Raw genomic sequence first — 16,712 nt, 5'->3', positions numbered from 1 at the left:
AATGAAAAAAACGAAAACGTAAATTAAATTCTGTACTTTCTTTAGAAAGTTTACTTATTTACCGTACTATTACAAAATATATTTGAAATTAACGGCCTGCGCAACGATGAACTTTTGTGATCCAGTGATACACTGACAGTTATGTGACGAAAAACGATACTGTCAATAGCGTCGATTTCTTGAAGAATATTCGCCTTTGTTCATCAACAGTAAGGAAATTTGTTTTATAAACATTATCATTCAAATAGCTGTAAAGAAAAAAATTGCAACTAGAGACAAGTCTGAGTAGCTAGTAACCTCTACTAACGCATAAACGCGTGCTAGTGGTTCGTTTAATGCGAACGTTCTATCGTTCTATCTTGTCGAAAGAAGCCGTACTCTTTTTCACGGTCTGTTAACGAAACGTAGGTTTCTTCAAAAATTGTAAGGTACATCTCCATTGAAATTTCGGTCAAACAGTATCGACACCGATTACACCATTACCAGAAACACGATTCGATTTAGCTGTTCTCTCAAGTTGTTGCACAGTTATTACACGATAAGATTTTAATTTTTAATCGTGAAAAATCTTAGTGTAAAATGTGCATTTACACTACTTTGTTGTGATAACATATGTATAGATTTTTTCAAACCGGCAGAAAGTCTTTTTTTATTACGTTTTACGTTCGAAACGGATCCGGTGTACGCTATTTTTTAATCGAATCGTTTATGCTACTCGTAGCTGTGATACTGGCATTCGGAAATTTTTATCGCGAATGTCGGATAGGTTTCTTGAAAGAATACAGAAAGTACATAAGTTTTTTCTATAGCAACTCTTTCCTCGATCGAATTAAATCAGAAAACACGACTGCAAAGAACGGAACTATATTGTCCTGAAGAATGAACAGCTTATGATCGACTAGTAAACGAGAGTGCCGGCGTCCGTGGCGCAAGCGGTAGCGTCTGAGTCTTTCATCCGAAAGGCCCGGGTTCGAATCCCGGTCAGGCATGCCAATTTCGCACGCTAATTGTCATTCATCTCGTACAATACCAAACGCTGGTTCCCGAGGTTAAAAAAAAAATTCTAGTAAACGAGAGTAGTTATATCCACTACCGATAGTGGCGCTGGTAGTAGAAGCGTTAATGGTGGCACTTAAAACGACTGAAGTTAGAGCCGACTTGGTTCAGTTTTAAGTTGCTCACCTCGTACGAAAAAAAAAAAAAAAAATGATGCGATTAAACACCGTATTATTTATATTAAATATAAACATATGATGTATTAAATAATAAATATAAAAAATAACTACGAAATAATTAGCAATTCAAAAGACTATAATGAAAAACCTTTTTAGGAGATATTTATGTACACGTTGAACAGGTTATAAAAAACTCAGATATTTTTAAATTTGTAAATAGAATTATTTATAAATTCATCCACCTAGTAAAACTACTCCTACAAAAAGTTCTTTTAATTGTGTTTTGAATAAATTGTGGAAAACGTTTTAAACGGTTTGGTAATATATATTGTTATTTTTAAGAATAAATGGTATTTTTTTTTAACAAAGAGTCCACTTCATAACTACAATAACCATTCTCTTATACAGCGTGTATCAAAATGAATGACCCGATTTCAAAATTATACTCCTGTGCAACCACGAACGGTCAGTGAATGAAATTTGAGACATTTTAGCACCCATATCCTACAGTTTCAAATACCGGCTGCCATATTCAGAATACTAGCGCTCAAACGTACACTAACCTCGGTTGTAAATAAAGTGGCGTCTTTGCAACGTAAGGAGTTTTGTGTTGTATAATTTAGCAAGAAAGAGTACGCAATAACAGTTCAGCGTGCGTTTCAGTATTGAACCGACCTTGTCTAAAAACATTCATCAGCGGAACAAACAATTTTAAGAATCGGGGTATGTAGGGAAAGAGTCTAGAGGGACTACGCACTTCAGAGGAAAATGTACATCAAATTCAAGAAATACTTTTCAGTAATTCGGAAAGAGTCCATTCGTCAACCTAGCTGAGAACTTGCGATATAACGGTTCGGCGTTATTAAGACGACCCCTGCATTTCAGGCCTAACCGATTACAACCGGTACAAATTTGTCGAATAACGACGAAAGATTCATTTACGACCTTTTTTGAAGAAAACAGTAACAGAACATTCTTATCTTGAAGACTGACGTTTTCCAAAAATAAATGATTCTGAAGAATTTATTTTTCATTTTTCGGATCTACTACATCGGTACATCCGATTTTGTCGGTTTTTAATTCAAACATTACTAGGACGATGAATAGGGCGTGCGGAAGCCGAAGACTCGGTACAACACTCTTGGTTCCCAAAATCCACATATCCCTGAATATGTGAAGCAAATTGTTTATGTTCCACCGATACCTGCTGACTCGGATGAGCTGGAAACCAGGATCACAGCTGCAGTAATTTCTGTAACAGAAGACTTTCTGCAACGCGTTGCTAAAGAATTCAGTTATCAACTTTGTGTTATCCGTGCAGCAGAAGAAGGATAAATAGAATATTTATAGCTTTTTAAGCGAAATTTTAAACATTTTTGAATAGCATGTAATTTGTCTTGAAATTGTGAAAACATTTTCTAGTGAAATAAAAAAAATAGCCTGTTTGAAATATGATCATTTTTTTATACACGCTATAGTAAACACAAAAAAATTAATTCGCTAAGTCGACTCAATTTTGCAGCAGATGAAACTATATCACGAACAATATTTTATTCATACTGGGCAGACAAAACTTAAATTTTACAGAATAAGCACGAATATCATAATTTGGCGTTAAAACAAACCAACATACTTGGCGTTTATAGACCTAGAAAAGGCATTCGATAACGTAGACTGGAATAAAATGTTCAGCATTTAAAAAAAATTAGGGTTCAAATACGGAGATAGAAGAACAATTGTTAACATGTACAGGAACCAAACAGCAACAGTAACAATCGAATAACATAAGAAAGAAGCCGTAATAAGAAAGGGAGTCCGACAAGGATGTTCCCTATCTCCGTTACTTTTTAATCTTTACATGGAACTAGCAGTTAATGATGTTAAAGAACAATTTAGATTCGGAGTAACAGTACAAGGGGAAAAGATAAAGATGCTACGATTTGCTGATGATATTGTAATTCTAGCCGAGAGTAAAAAGGATTTAGAAGAAACAATGAACGGCATAGATGAAGTCCTACGCAAGAACTATCGCGTGAAAATAACCAAGAACAAAACAAAAGTAATGAAATGTAGTAGAAATAACAAAGATGGACCACTGAATGTGAAAATAGGAGGAGAAAAGATTACGGAGGTAGAAGAATTTTGTTATTTGGGAAGTAGAATTACTAAAGATGGACGAAGCAGGAGCGATATAAAATGCCGAATAGCACAAGCTAAACGAGCTTTCAGTCAGAAATATAATTTGTTTACATCAAAAATTAATTTAAATGTCAGGAAAAGATTTTTAAAAGTATATGTTTGGAGTGTCGCTTTATATGGAAGTGAAACTTGGACGATCGGAGTATCTGAGAAGAAAAGATTAGAAGCTTTTGAAATGCGAGGCTATAGGAGAATGTTAAAAATCAGACGGGTGGATAAAGTGACAAATAGATGAAGAAAGAAGCATTTGGAAAAATATAGTTAAAAGAAGAAACAGACTTATAGGCCACATACTAAGGCATCCTGGAATAGTCGCTTTAATATTGGAAGGACAGGTAGAAGGAAAAAATTGTGTAGGCAGGCCACGTTTGGAATATGTAAAACAAATTGTTAGGGATGTAGGATGTAGAGGGTATACTGAAATGAAACGACTAGCACTAGATAGGGAATCTTGGAGAGCTGCATCAAACCAGTCAAATGACTCAAGGCAAAAAAAAAAACATAATTTATATACTAAATAGGTTTTCCGTATTAATATTTTGAAACTAAGTTGTTAATAAATTATATAATTATAAATACGTTATCGTATTTATTGAAAATGATTTTCACTATTACTCGTACATAGATTTTTTATTTTTTTATTATTTAACGAAGTATTTCTTTTCTTTTGTTACCAGTCTAATTCTTTCCAATTGTAAATAACTACATTTTTTTCCTAAACATTAACCGTTGTTCTCGTGTAATTTTTTTTTCATAGTTTAATATTACGTTACTTTGTTACCCGTAATATTACGGGAAATATGTGCAGAGTATTAATAATTTATGGGAACTCTTAAATAACATTGCAACAGTTTAACGTGAAAAAAATGAACTAAACAAAGAGTCCAACATCGAAACTTTATTATTCTTCGGTATGGATCTACCGTACCCGAAAATAACCTATTTAAAACTTAAAACGTTTTAAATGGAAATAATAGATTGTATAAGTAACTTTAAAACATAATATGCGTTGTAAAACATAATATTTTTACGTAAAAAACCTTCGGGCTGAAACTCTAATTAATACGGCGGGCGTTTCATTTTTTTACAGTTAGTGTGAAAATCATTTTACATTAATTTTTAAATAACTTCTAAAAAGGGGAACATAAAAAAAGATTAAAAAATACTCCTACCTTAAAACTACCTATAAATTTTTTCATCAGGGCACTACGTGGAGTGGGAATAGCTTTCCTGGCTACGCCGGTCAATTTATGCAATTTGTTTTTGAAAAACCTTTCTGGCTAAAGCTAAATAGTATTTTCAATTCAATAATTTTAAACTCTAATTGTATCTTTTTGTAAAATAATCCCTTTTAATTGAAAAACGACAACCAAAATTATGAATTCTTTTTACAGCGTACGAATATGTACAAAAATATCAACCAAAAATGTTCAATTGGCTAATTGAACATTGCCAGCATCATCATTTCTTCATCGACGTATTATAAAAAAAAAAGTAGTTTTAAATATAAAACTACTTGATTTTATTTTGAATTTTAATTTTTGAAGGTAATATTCTCAGTAAAATAGAGCAACAACCAAATTTTTTAATATTAGGAAATTAATACTAAAATTTCAAAAAATATATTTCCGAATTTTTAAAAAATAATTGGGTGGTCATGCATCAGGGAGCTTTTTTAATTATTAAAATATTCACTAAAATTGATTTTAAATAATTAAAATAGACATTTAAAATATTTTGTCGATCTTTTTAAAACTTTGGAAGCTCCTCCATCAGGGGAAGGTAGCAAATAACTTTACTGACTTTATTGTTTAACAAAATACGTTTTGCGCTTTAAAAATTTGAAATAGCGAAAAAACCCTTTTTTTACGTTTTGCGGGCTCCCATACTCAAGGGCAAGCGTTCGAGTAAAATTAATTTTAAAGAAGGTATTATCACCTAATCACCTAAATGGTAATAAAAAATATTAAAAAAGAACTATTTCAAATCGTTTAAAAAATACAATCGTACAACTATAATTCTAAATAAACACAGTTGTCATTTTCTAAGAAGGGATGAATACATTTGGCTATTTTTTTTTTAAGAAATACTAAAGAGTAAAGGTTATACAGAAATTAATATTTTAAATGCAATGGGTAACTTACTAGATGGATTTAAATTTAAAAAATAAAAAAAATAATTGTAACCGCAGACCGTTGGAGCACCATGAACAAAACGGTTTGGGGTAAAGGAAGAAAAACATATAAAGTAAATCTTTGGAAAGGGAAGTAAATTTTAAATACAAATTTTTGGTAATTTTGGATCTTGATAAAAAAACTTTAAATTTTGTAACAAAAATGTTTTCTAAAGTGTTCCAGTAAATTTGAAATTTTATTTCGACCAAAACATCTCTACCTATTTTTACATTAAAAAAAAAAAAATTTTACACTCTTTCCCTCGGAACGTAGTACCCAAGTTTGAAGAAAATCGGTTTACGAGATCCACAGTTATAAAATAAGATACAGGCCATACGTAGGCAAAACGTCCATTGACAAAAATAATTTTTTTCGGAATATCGGAATAAAAAATTATTTTCGCAGATTATTTATAATTTATTTATTAACGTCTCTTTAAGGCACGTAACTAAAAAAAGACCAATTTTTCTAGATTTTTTCGGCCGATGTATACTTATCGTTTCAGCTGTATATGTGCTATTACAGCATACATCGCTAGAACCGGGAACGTAAAACCTCCAAGAAATGGTATATCATATTATTTTTGTTTGTTGAAAAAAGATTTGTTACAATACATTTCTAAGCATTAAATTAAACGATCAAAAATAACTTGAAAATGTAAGTTTAATATTTTGTCTTATAAACGTTTTAGAAAGATGATTCTAAATAATAATTAATCAAAGATGATTAATTTACTAACATAAGCTCAAAGCTTATGGATGCGGGGTGAAAAATGACAATCGAGCTCGAGGTACACACTCAAAACCTCCACCACCAATATATTGTTAATTAAATAAAGATGAATTTTAATTAAGTTCTTTATTATCCTCCAAGTTCAATAAAACTTAAAAAATCAATAAAAAGTAAATAAAATTTTTTTTAGGGAAAAGAAACGAACAAATTTGTTCTAAAAATGCTCATGTTGGGTGTGTATATACTATATAGTATATATATATAAATTAAAACTTGAGATTTTAGAAGGGAAAATAGTAATGACCTTAACTATCAGATAAAATGTTCTATGCATCATCTAAAAAAGAAAAAAAAAATTATATAACAGTTAATGCTAATATATTATATTAATGATCCCTAATTGGTCCCTGGAGTCATTTACTATAATGACTTGAAATCGGATATGATAGCCTATTTGAGGCTTGAATTAGACCAATAATTGACCTCATTACCATAAGCGAAAAAAATAAACTTCGCCTTCTGCTGAAAGTATAAAAGACAATAAAAATTAATCAGTAATAAGATTTAAGGAGTGTCTACATTTTGTTTAATATTTAAAATAAGCGAACCAAAATAGTAAGTTTTGCCTTTTCTTAAAAAAAAAGAAAATAATTATATACACTGACTATTTTAATTTTTTTTTATTAAAAAAATATAATAATCCCTGTTAATAATTCAAATAATTATAATTAAAATTATTATTTAATCCAGTAGAGCGCAGATTCGATTTGAAGATAATCTCTTGCGTTGTATTTGTAAAACATCTTCGTAGAATCTCGTATCGTCAGTTGGTATTTTCAGTTTATGCGTAATTGTAATTTTAGTAACAGAATGTAATCTCCGATGCTATAATTTAGTAATTATATAACTGAAAATACAAATAAGGTTGACAAAAGAATCGTCTATTATCTCCCATTAATTTTAATAACATTTTCATCGAGTATCCAACCGGGTTAGTCTATTAGTAAAATCTTCGTCGCAAATCGACCGTTTAAAAGCTGATTTTCGAAGTCAAAGGTTCAAATCCTAGTAAAGAAAATTTACTTTTATATGGATTTGAATACTAGATAGTGGATCCCGGCGTACTTTGGTGGTGGTTGGGGTTCGGTTAACCACACTTCTTAGGGATGGTCGGCCTGAATCTGTAAAAGACTACGTCTCATCTACTGCCGTACATACCATCTCCATCTCATTGGGCCACGGGGTTAATTATTGCTTCCAAATTGTAAGTGAAAATAAAAAAAAAAACTTATTCGATATTAAGTTTAAGAAAATGTACCGGTTACCCGGCAGGAGATCACACTTTCATTACTTAACAAGCAGTTGATGTACGACTGTTCTGAAACCGATTTCGACCTATGTGGTCCGGCTTTGGGGTACTGCAAGCGGCAGCAACGTTGAGATAATACAGCGGTTCCAAAACAACTTTCTGAGGAAGATAAACGAGGCGCCTTGGTTCGTAATAAACAGTGAAATCCACGAATGTTTGGGTTTACGGTTTGTTCGAGAAGAAATACAGCGATTCTATGCAAAATATAAACTGCAGCTAGACCACCACGCGAATTATTTATTTATTAACCTTCTAGGCAGTAGTGAGGACGTTAGAAGGCTAAAACGACTTCAAGTAGTGGACCTCGGTGACATATAATTTCAATTTCAGATGGAACATCGTCAACTTATTCTTATCCTTTTTTTTTAACCGTCGGGACCGCCATTCAGGTATTACTTCAGAGGATCAGATGAATAGCAATTTTTTTAGCGTGTGAAAAATTCCATACCTGACCGAGATTCGAACCCGGGACCTCCCGATGAAAGGCCGAGACGCTACCACTCGCGCCGCGGAGGTCGGTAACTTAGTGTTACCTATCACCTGTCGTATCATTATTTCACTTCGTTAAATTTTTGTTATTACTCTTTTGTATTAATTTTAGTTTTATTTTAATTTTTTCTCTCTCAGTGTATCGTAGTTTCTCTTGTTTATTAATCCTTTGATCGTTTTTGTTTTGCGGTGAGTCACCACTGGTATTGTTCTCTAACTTAACTTTTTGTGTGTCCTTAGATTAAATCTAAAACCTCTGCATGTGATTTTTTTTTTCGTGATCATATTTACTTATGATTTCTTTAATATTTTAACCGATTGTAAATTTTATTTTGAAACAAAAAATTGTATAATGACTTTTTATCGGATGGTTATTATAAGATATATCGCTTAAATCAATCAGATCTAATGAGTTTATAAAACGCACATGACTTTATCATAAGCATACAGATCAATAAAATTTATTTTCAAAAAATGATTTTCATAAAAAACTGACCTTTATAAGTAAAAACTTTAAAACTGTCCCGAGCTTCACTGATGGTTAGACCCTCCTTTCTCACTACTCTTATCCTGTATTAGCGGGATTAAATCCATGCTATAGTAGCTGCTTATTTAATAAGTTTTCGATGTTTTTTTTCGATTGATCGATGAACTGATATATTAACATATTTTTATTTTGGATAATGTTTTACAAACAAAAATAATATTTTTATAATTTAAAATAAATAAATTTGTTTCTGTTTTCTGCTACGAAGACAAACTCATTTTTGATATTGTTTTGTTTAAAGTTTTGAAACTCTTAGTGAAATTTTTTATTTGAAATTATTTTTTTTCTTGAACTAAAGAAAAAGATGGCAAAGGATTGTATAATTTTCCCAACTTTGATCCTAAGAGATCCTTATTTCAAATACGCCGTTCGGTTTACAAATATTAATGATTTAATTATTCAACATTTAAATACATTTGAAATCTAAAAGATTGCCAAAGTAATCAAAATCATTCAAAAACTTTTAGTTCGATTTGACATCTTTGATAAACATTTTTATCATTAAAATTATACTGTATTTAGAGTATAAATGCTAAAAAAAAAATCAACATCTTTATCGGATCCTATTTGACCACATATTCTACAACAAGCTTATACAACGTTTATATTAACATCCACAACTCGAAAACTATATGAAGAGTCAAAATTAAAAAATTAACAACCCTTTGTATAATTCCCCTATAAGGAAACATTTTAAGTAAAATTTTGCTTTTTAATAAAAAATTTTGTTTAATGATATTACAAGAAAACTAAAAATTTGTAATCGATTGTCTTACCCGTTTGTCGGTAGGGGTACAGAACGGAAATTATGCAGTTAGACTCTCTTTTGGCTGTCACGCCTAAGTTTTGCGATCCACTTTGATATAACTTAACAGTTTGATAACCGAACTGAACAAATGAGGTCACAGTTTGTTTCCAATAAAGAGCTTAACATTTTATCTAATAAAACACTATTTCATAAACCTAAGGAGCTGTTAATGATTAAAATCAATAATAGCGGCGATTCTTTAATTTCCAAGGGTAAAATTTATTTATTTTGCTGAAGGCATTGTCGGGTACACGAACACCAAATATCATTAAAATATCTCATTTCGTTCTTAAGATATATTTAAAAAAACACGAAATGGAAGACAAATGGAAAAAAGCAACTCACGGATTTTATCCATTCGAAATTTTTGGTTAATTTTCACGTCCTGAATCGGTCCTTTAGGTTTGGACCATACCTCCGGGGCATTTCGTAGAGCTATTTCACGGGGGAAAAATATATCCTTGTCCAACGGTGTCGAAAATCAGGACGAAGCTTGAAGATATATATGTATATAAATATATATAATAGTATTTATACCGATAAATAACAGAGGTAAAAAAGATACAAAAATTGTCTAAACTAATTTACCAATTTTTTTACCAAGTAAAGGTAGCACCGCTAAAAAAAAGTAACTTCAAACCGTGTAGGCTTTTTACCTACCCTAAAAAGACATTTTTAGTCAAAATTCGAAAAAATTTTTAATTTTGTCAAATTCTTATTTTCTTGAACCGTTTACTAAAATATATCTCAAGTAAATATTTTTTTTTTTTTAAATTCCAAAACATATGTGAAGGAACGCTCATCCCAAATTCCCAAAAGAGTTCTTATGAAACTTGTTATTTAAAACCTTATTTTCCTAATCTGTCATTATGGTAGAAAATTTTATTAAAAAAATTACTATTATCAGAGAGGTGTTCTCTTTTAGAAAGATAAATAAAACTTCGTGCCGGCGTCTGTGGCGTCTCGGCCTTTCATCCAAAGCTTCCGGATTCGAATCCCGGTCAGGCATGGCATTTTCACATACGCTACAAATTATTCATCTTCATCCTCTGAAGAATGCCTAACGGTGGATCGGGAGGTTAAAAAAAAACTACCGTTACCTATTCGGAATGAAAAAAAAGAAAAAACCTACAAATACTCTTTCAAAATTATTATTTTTTTGTTCCGTTGTAATCATTTATTAAAGAATATTGTAAACTAATAAACATTTTCACTTCAAAGAAAAGAGTTAAATTTTAATTTTTGCTCTGTTAATTTTTATTTATATAAGTCCTTCATGAGTTAGTATAAACACAAATTTATTTATTTTTTTAAAAAGATGGTTTTTTGATAAATATTTTAAGTGAAAATATCATATAACCTACAATTTCCATAGGGTAAATTTTTGACCAAAATATGTTCGCCAAATTCTAAGGTTTTGTTATATAACATTTTGTCGTTCACACAAAATTCCGTGTGAACAGAAAAAACTCGATATAATGATGAGAATTAATTAAATAGTCGGCTTTTATCTAAGTTTTGAATGAAATCTTGAAAATAAAACTGTTACATAAAATTATATATAAACAAAGCAGATAGGTAGTATTTGGTACCAAAAATTACTTTATTTGAACTATCTACTATATTTGCGAATAATAAACATTTAAATTAATTCCCGATATCCCAAACGGTTTACCTGATTTTGATAAAACCAATTAAAGATTTACTTCTCATTCAATAGTAGAAATACCTTGATAAAGTTAAATCTAAAAACCTCAAAGCTTAATAAAATAATTATTCAAATTCATTAAATTGTTTTTATTTTTATGTGAAAGTCAGTATAAATACTCACAGACATTATATAAATAGACGATAGAGGTTGTAATTTTTAACCTTCAGAACTACAAAAAAGTGGAGAGAAAAAATTACTTATCAATACGGAGCGATTTTCAAAATATCACTTCATATTCAGAGATAAATTATTAAAAAGCTGAGAATATAATAGTACTACAACTGTGGGTTATTTCTGATGCACGGCTTACAAACACGTACGCACAAGTTAATTAAAAATATATATAATTTTATTTTTATATAATATTTCTTCGTTCATTTAATACAATAATTCTGATTAATGTGCGCGCGCATACCGTATTTCATTCGCGCGGGTGTGGCGGTACTAGCGGCGACGGTAGGCAGTAACTAAAGTAATGTAATTTCACAACATATATAGAAAAAACAGTACTTTCGTCTTAGCCCGTCGACCATAACCATAATGATCCCGTAACTTTGAATTATTTCTTATAATAATACATATAAATTAACCAAACTTAACCTACGCTCGCTTCGTTCGCTAACCTCGATTAATTAACAGTAACGTTTTGATTATTTAAATAATCGCAATAATTACTGAATTTATTATTTAAATAATCAAAACATTACTGTGTTAATTAGTCAAGGATAGCGAGCGTAGGTCGAGTTTGGTTAAATTATATTTATAAAATAAATAAATATAAACGGTTATAAAAACGGTAATATAACGGTTATATCGGATAATATTAACAATAACCCAAAAGTATGCAATTTATTGGTCGACGGGCTAATACGTAAGTACCGAACAAATTTCGCTTTTACGGTCGGATGACTGGTGTAGCCGCGACGCTTAACGCACCAGTTAGCGAGTCAACCGGGCAATCGAGTTCGAGATCCAGCCAGACCGAGTTACTTTATTACACTTTAAATATTATACATTTAATTAATTCTCCTCCTCCCGCATCGCAACGTATCAGTAGTTTAGCTAATTTTTTTGGGTAGGGGTGCGATTCTGTACAATTTTTTTGTTGTAAATATTGTTATTTTTTAATTGTTAACAAATGCGCCTAAGAAAAATATGACCTAAATTAGGCGAAATCTATAGATACCGAGGTTTACCTTGCTCTACAGCCTCACTCCCTGGTAGAACGAAGAGGTCTTCGGAAGAAGAAGAGGGAGAAGAAGAAGATGAAGAAGAAGGAAGACCCACCACTCGTCTCAACATCACGGACTGTAGTCCGGAACAGAGCCCAGCAGAGATGCGTCCTGAAGGGCAGCCATACCAGAAGCGGATGAAGAGCTTCTACACAACCTCTCCTTTTCAAAACTTACAAGTAAGATAAAATAACCCAGCAATTGCGACTCCTCCGGAAAGGGGGACGCATTGCTCCCTCCTTATAGCTAGTGCCCCGTTGTGGCGTATTCCTGCTAGCCTATTAAGCGTTAGCACCGAAAGGACTTCAGTGGACGGTCTGAAGGGGAATTACGTCGGGAAGACAGGCTTTATAAGCCTAGCCTTCCGCGGTCCGACAACGCTGGTTCAACAACGGATTGGAATGCAATTAAATCCGTCTTAAATTAACTAAATAAAAATAACCAAAACTTGAGAAAATTAGACCCGCTATATAAAATAACCCTTTAAAAAACAAGCCCGATTAGAATGATCCAGCAGCAAGGGACTCTGTCCAGGTTCTGCGATAAGTAGGGAGAAATAAACTCCCGTCAACTTTGCATTCCATTCCACTCCCTCGACTATTTAAGTTGAAAATTTAATGGCATCAATGCCCCATATATAGAAGTAAACTGACCGAGTTTTGTCAAAATCGGTCCAACAGTTCTGGAGATAGAAAGTGATGTAGAGGCCGACACCGAACATATACGCATACATACGAATATTAACATCCGGAAAATTTCCATCCGGTTTTTTGGGTTCCTTAGATGTCAAAACGTCAAGATCCCGTGAAAATTGCATATGCCCAAATCGAACCGATTACAATACTTTTCCGTTGTAGAGCTACAACTCTATACGGGAAATTAAAAAGCTCTACACGGGATATCTACTCGGGAAAGTAAAAAATTTGGGATGAAAATCAAATTTGTTTTCATACTTCTTATAGTTTTTTGACCATCAGTATTGAAATATAAGTGTAATCTATATAAATAAAAAATGTAAATGTTTGTTTGTTCAAATTCTTAAATATCCGAAAGTTCTTTACAGATTGCTTTGAAATTTTGAAACGATGTTGCATTCGAATAAGCGCGTATTTGTATATACCTACAATTTATATACCTAAGATGTCACACCTGTGACAGGTAAAAACATGCTTTTTTTTAAAAACAGCGCTATCTGTTGGACGTAAAAGCGACACACGCTATACTAAATATTTTACGATTCCATTTCAATGTTTCCGATAGGTGTGTCCACTATACACTAAAAAACTACTAAAAATGAAAGGGAAAAGTCGGAAAAAAGGAAAAATAGAAAAAGGTAAAAGGGAAAAGGTAAAAAGGGAAAATAGAAAAAAGGGGAAAACGGGAAAAGGAAATGGAAAGGGCAAAAAAAAAGTAGAAAGGATTGAATTGGAGGGGAAGGGAAATAAGAGAAAGAGAAATAGGGGAGGGAAAGTGAAAGGGAAATTAAAAGGGAAAATGGGGGAAGTATGGGACCGGAAATCTGTCAAATTAAAATGGGAAAAGGGAAAGGGGAAAATTTGGAAAAGAGAAGGTGGAAATGGGAAAAGTGGAAGGTTAAATTTTGTGACGTTCCGTAATGTTCATTTTGTTAATGTTTTATAAAAATTTCAATTGTGTTCATTTAATCTATATACAAATAGTCAAATCTAGCATTAGCGAAGCATTGCCGGGTATGCTAGTTTTAATAATATTAAGAAAACGTATAACAAAGTTAAAAAATGTTTCTTTCGTATAAACATTACGACTTATTCATTATACGACCACCGCATCTGATGTGAATTAAATTTTCACTTGTTGCTACAGGTACGTCGTGAGTACACAGGATTAGCAAGTCTTTTTTTAGAAAAGTGTTATAATTTTATAAAATATTAAGGATAAAAATTGTTATTTATTGCTAATAAAAACATCTTTTTAATTATTATGCCGACCAAAAAAAATTTAATGCACTTAAGAAGTTACAAAAAAAAAAAAATCTTACCGCTTATACTTTTATCTCCATGTGAATTCACAAGATACGTCCAGTATTTCTTAGAATATAAAATTTAATTACAGTGATATTAAAATATAAACGATAAAAGATAAAGTGACACGTCGGTCGGTAGGTCGAAAAATGTGTAAGCTACAGGTGGTGGTCGAATAACCAATAAGATCCTGGTATTAATTCCGTCAAAATTTGAAATTTAAAAAACTCCGAATTTAAAAAGATCTAATTTTCTGCATTCAATTAACGCAAACCAGAAAACAGAACTGTTTTCGTGCAACATAATACAATACTTAAGCCTACGAGAAAGGACCTTATTATAATTCCGTTGCAATTTTTAATAGATTACCGAACGGTTTACAGTATCTTCCTACCAATTTATTTTAAATATTTCGTTTTTTCAGAAACATTACTTTTGATAAATTTTTCAGTAATACTAATTAATAAAATTTATTTAAAATTAATTACAAAAACCTTCGTGTATTATTTACCCTAACATTATTAAATAATTAAAATAGATTATTTATTTTATAATTAATAATGTATTTGTGAGGTTGGTCAAGGTTTGCCAAGGTTTTCTTTGATCTACTCAGGCAAATGCTGGGTCAGTTTGCTGTTTTTATCCGAGGAATAATATGTATCTACTTCTGACGTGTCTGTATAATGTATTTTCATATACCGTACATAATAAAAGATTTATTTTATTAAGTTAAAATTAATACTTTACATAAGTAAAATTTTTTAAATCTGTTCCTCACAATAAAATCATTAGACTGAATATATCTTGGAAAGCTATTACCCGTAGTAATTTTATTTTATTACTTTCAATTAAATACCGTAAATGAATTAAATTGAATTTTTATAAAATCGTAACATTTTAAATCACTTTTTTTTAATTTAAATAAGGTTATTAAAAATAATTACTGAATGAAAAAAAATACAAAAAGTTATTATCATATATAATGACGTTTAATTAAAAATAATAATGAATAAATAAAATTTTCAAAATGTTAATAAATACAGTTTTAATTATTTAATTTTGTTTTTTATTTTACCTTTAACTAAATTTATTTTTTTTTATTGAAAGTTACACTTTTTATTGAAAAAAAATTGCAAGGTTAATACTAAAAAGTAGTGTTACATAATGAAATCTGTCGTATTTATAAACTTATGAATATTATAATTAAATTTAATAGATTACTTTTATATAATATACTATTTAAAAATTGCATTCTATAACTATAAAAAAATATTTTAATCATTAATCGTTTTGTATAATCTAAAAATAATTCTATTTTAAAAAGATTAATTTTACTTAAAAACTTAAATTAAATAATAATTTTAAATCATTAATAATACTTCATTGAAGTCTCAAGAAGAAATATATTTGACTATACGTAAATGATATAAATACCGTAATGTTGCTTTCAGATATTCCACAGGTATAATTGATAAAAAAAAAAAAAAAAATTAATAAAAAGAATATATCTGTCGATCGGACGGTAAAACGTAATTAGATTTATTGGAATAGGATGTAAAAGAATTATTATAACAAGTGTATTATAAGAATAATAATAATATAAGAACGAACGAAGGAACCGAGTTGAAAAGTACAATCACCTGGTCATTATGGGGCAGTCAGCCGAAGTTGACAAAGAGCGGTTCTCACAGCCAAAACAACAGCATTACGTGTTACAGAACTTTCAACACGCGGTACTGAACACTGAACTGAGACTGCAGCGCGGTTCTGTAATAAGAGACATCTGGCGGCCTATGCTGCAACTACAGTCTGCACACCTTTAGTGGGGGCGTAACTAGATGGACTCGGTTAAGACAACAGACGCGTATATATAAGTTAAAATGTATGTATATACACGCACTGGCACGATATAAAATTATAAACGGCTTGTCATTCATAAAAAAAAACCTCTACTACTGATGAAATCACAAAAGAAAAGGAATATAACTATTTACAATTAAGCGGTTCCTTGTGTGAACTAACCGTTCTATTGTGTTCTTATATATTATGTAGTGTAATAATAAAACTTGTGTTCCCATAACTGAAATTAAGATGTAGCAAGCAAATAAAATTGAACGCACAACGCTCGCTATTCATTCATAAAGTTTTTTCTTTTTACTCATTGTTTAATTATATTGTTGCACTTTGAATGAAATCTATTATCATTCTATTCATTAATAGTAATAATAACAATTATTATTATTATAAAGTATAATTTGAAAAATAATACAATTATA

At 30.8% G+C, this 16,712-nt stretch overlaps 1 protein-coding gene across 1 annotated transcript in view; it reads right to left on the bottom strand.

The window, feature by feature from the left end:
- Positions 1-16,215, bottom strand: part of LOC142327689 (uncharacterized) — a 497,714-nt gene extending 481,499 nt beyond the window's left edge. The window contains exon 1 of the mRNA XM_075370936.1: positions 16,077-16,215. Coding sequence (XP_075227051.1) covers positions 16,077-16,084 — 8 coding nt within the window. The 5' untranslated portion in view covers positions 16,085-16,215. The remainder of the gene's footprint in view (positions 1-16,076) is intronic.
- Positions 16,216-16,712: the final 497 nt, after the last annotated feature.

This window comes from Lycorma delicatula, chromosome 7 (assembly GCF_047948215.1).
Source record: "Lycorma delicatula isolate Av1 chromosome 7, ASM4794821v1, whole genome shotgun sequence".
Lineage (NCBI taxonomy): Eukaryota > Metazoa > Arthropoda > Insecta > Hemiptera > Fulgoridae > Lycorma > Lycorma delicatula.
The sequence above is the reverse complement of the archived record's forward strand: the minus strand, read 5'-3'. Positions and strand labels throughout refer to the sequence as shown.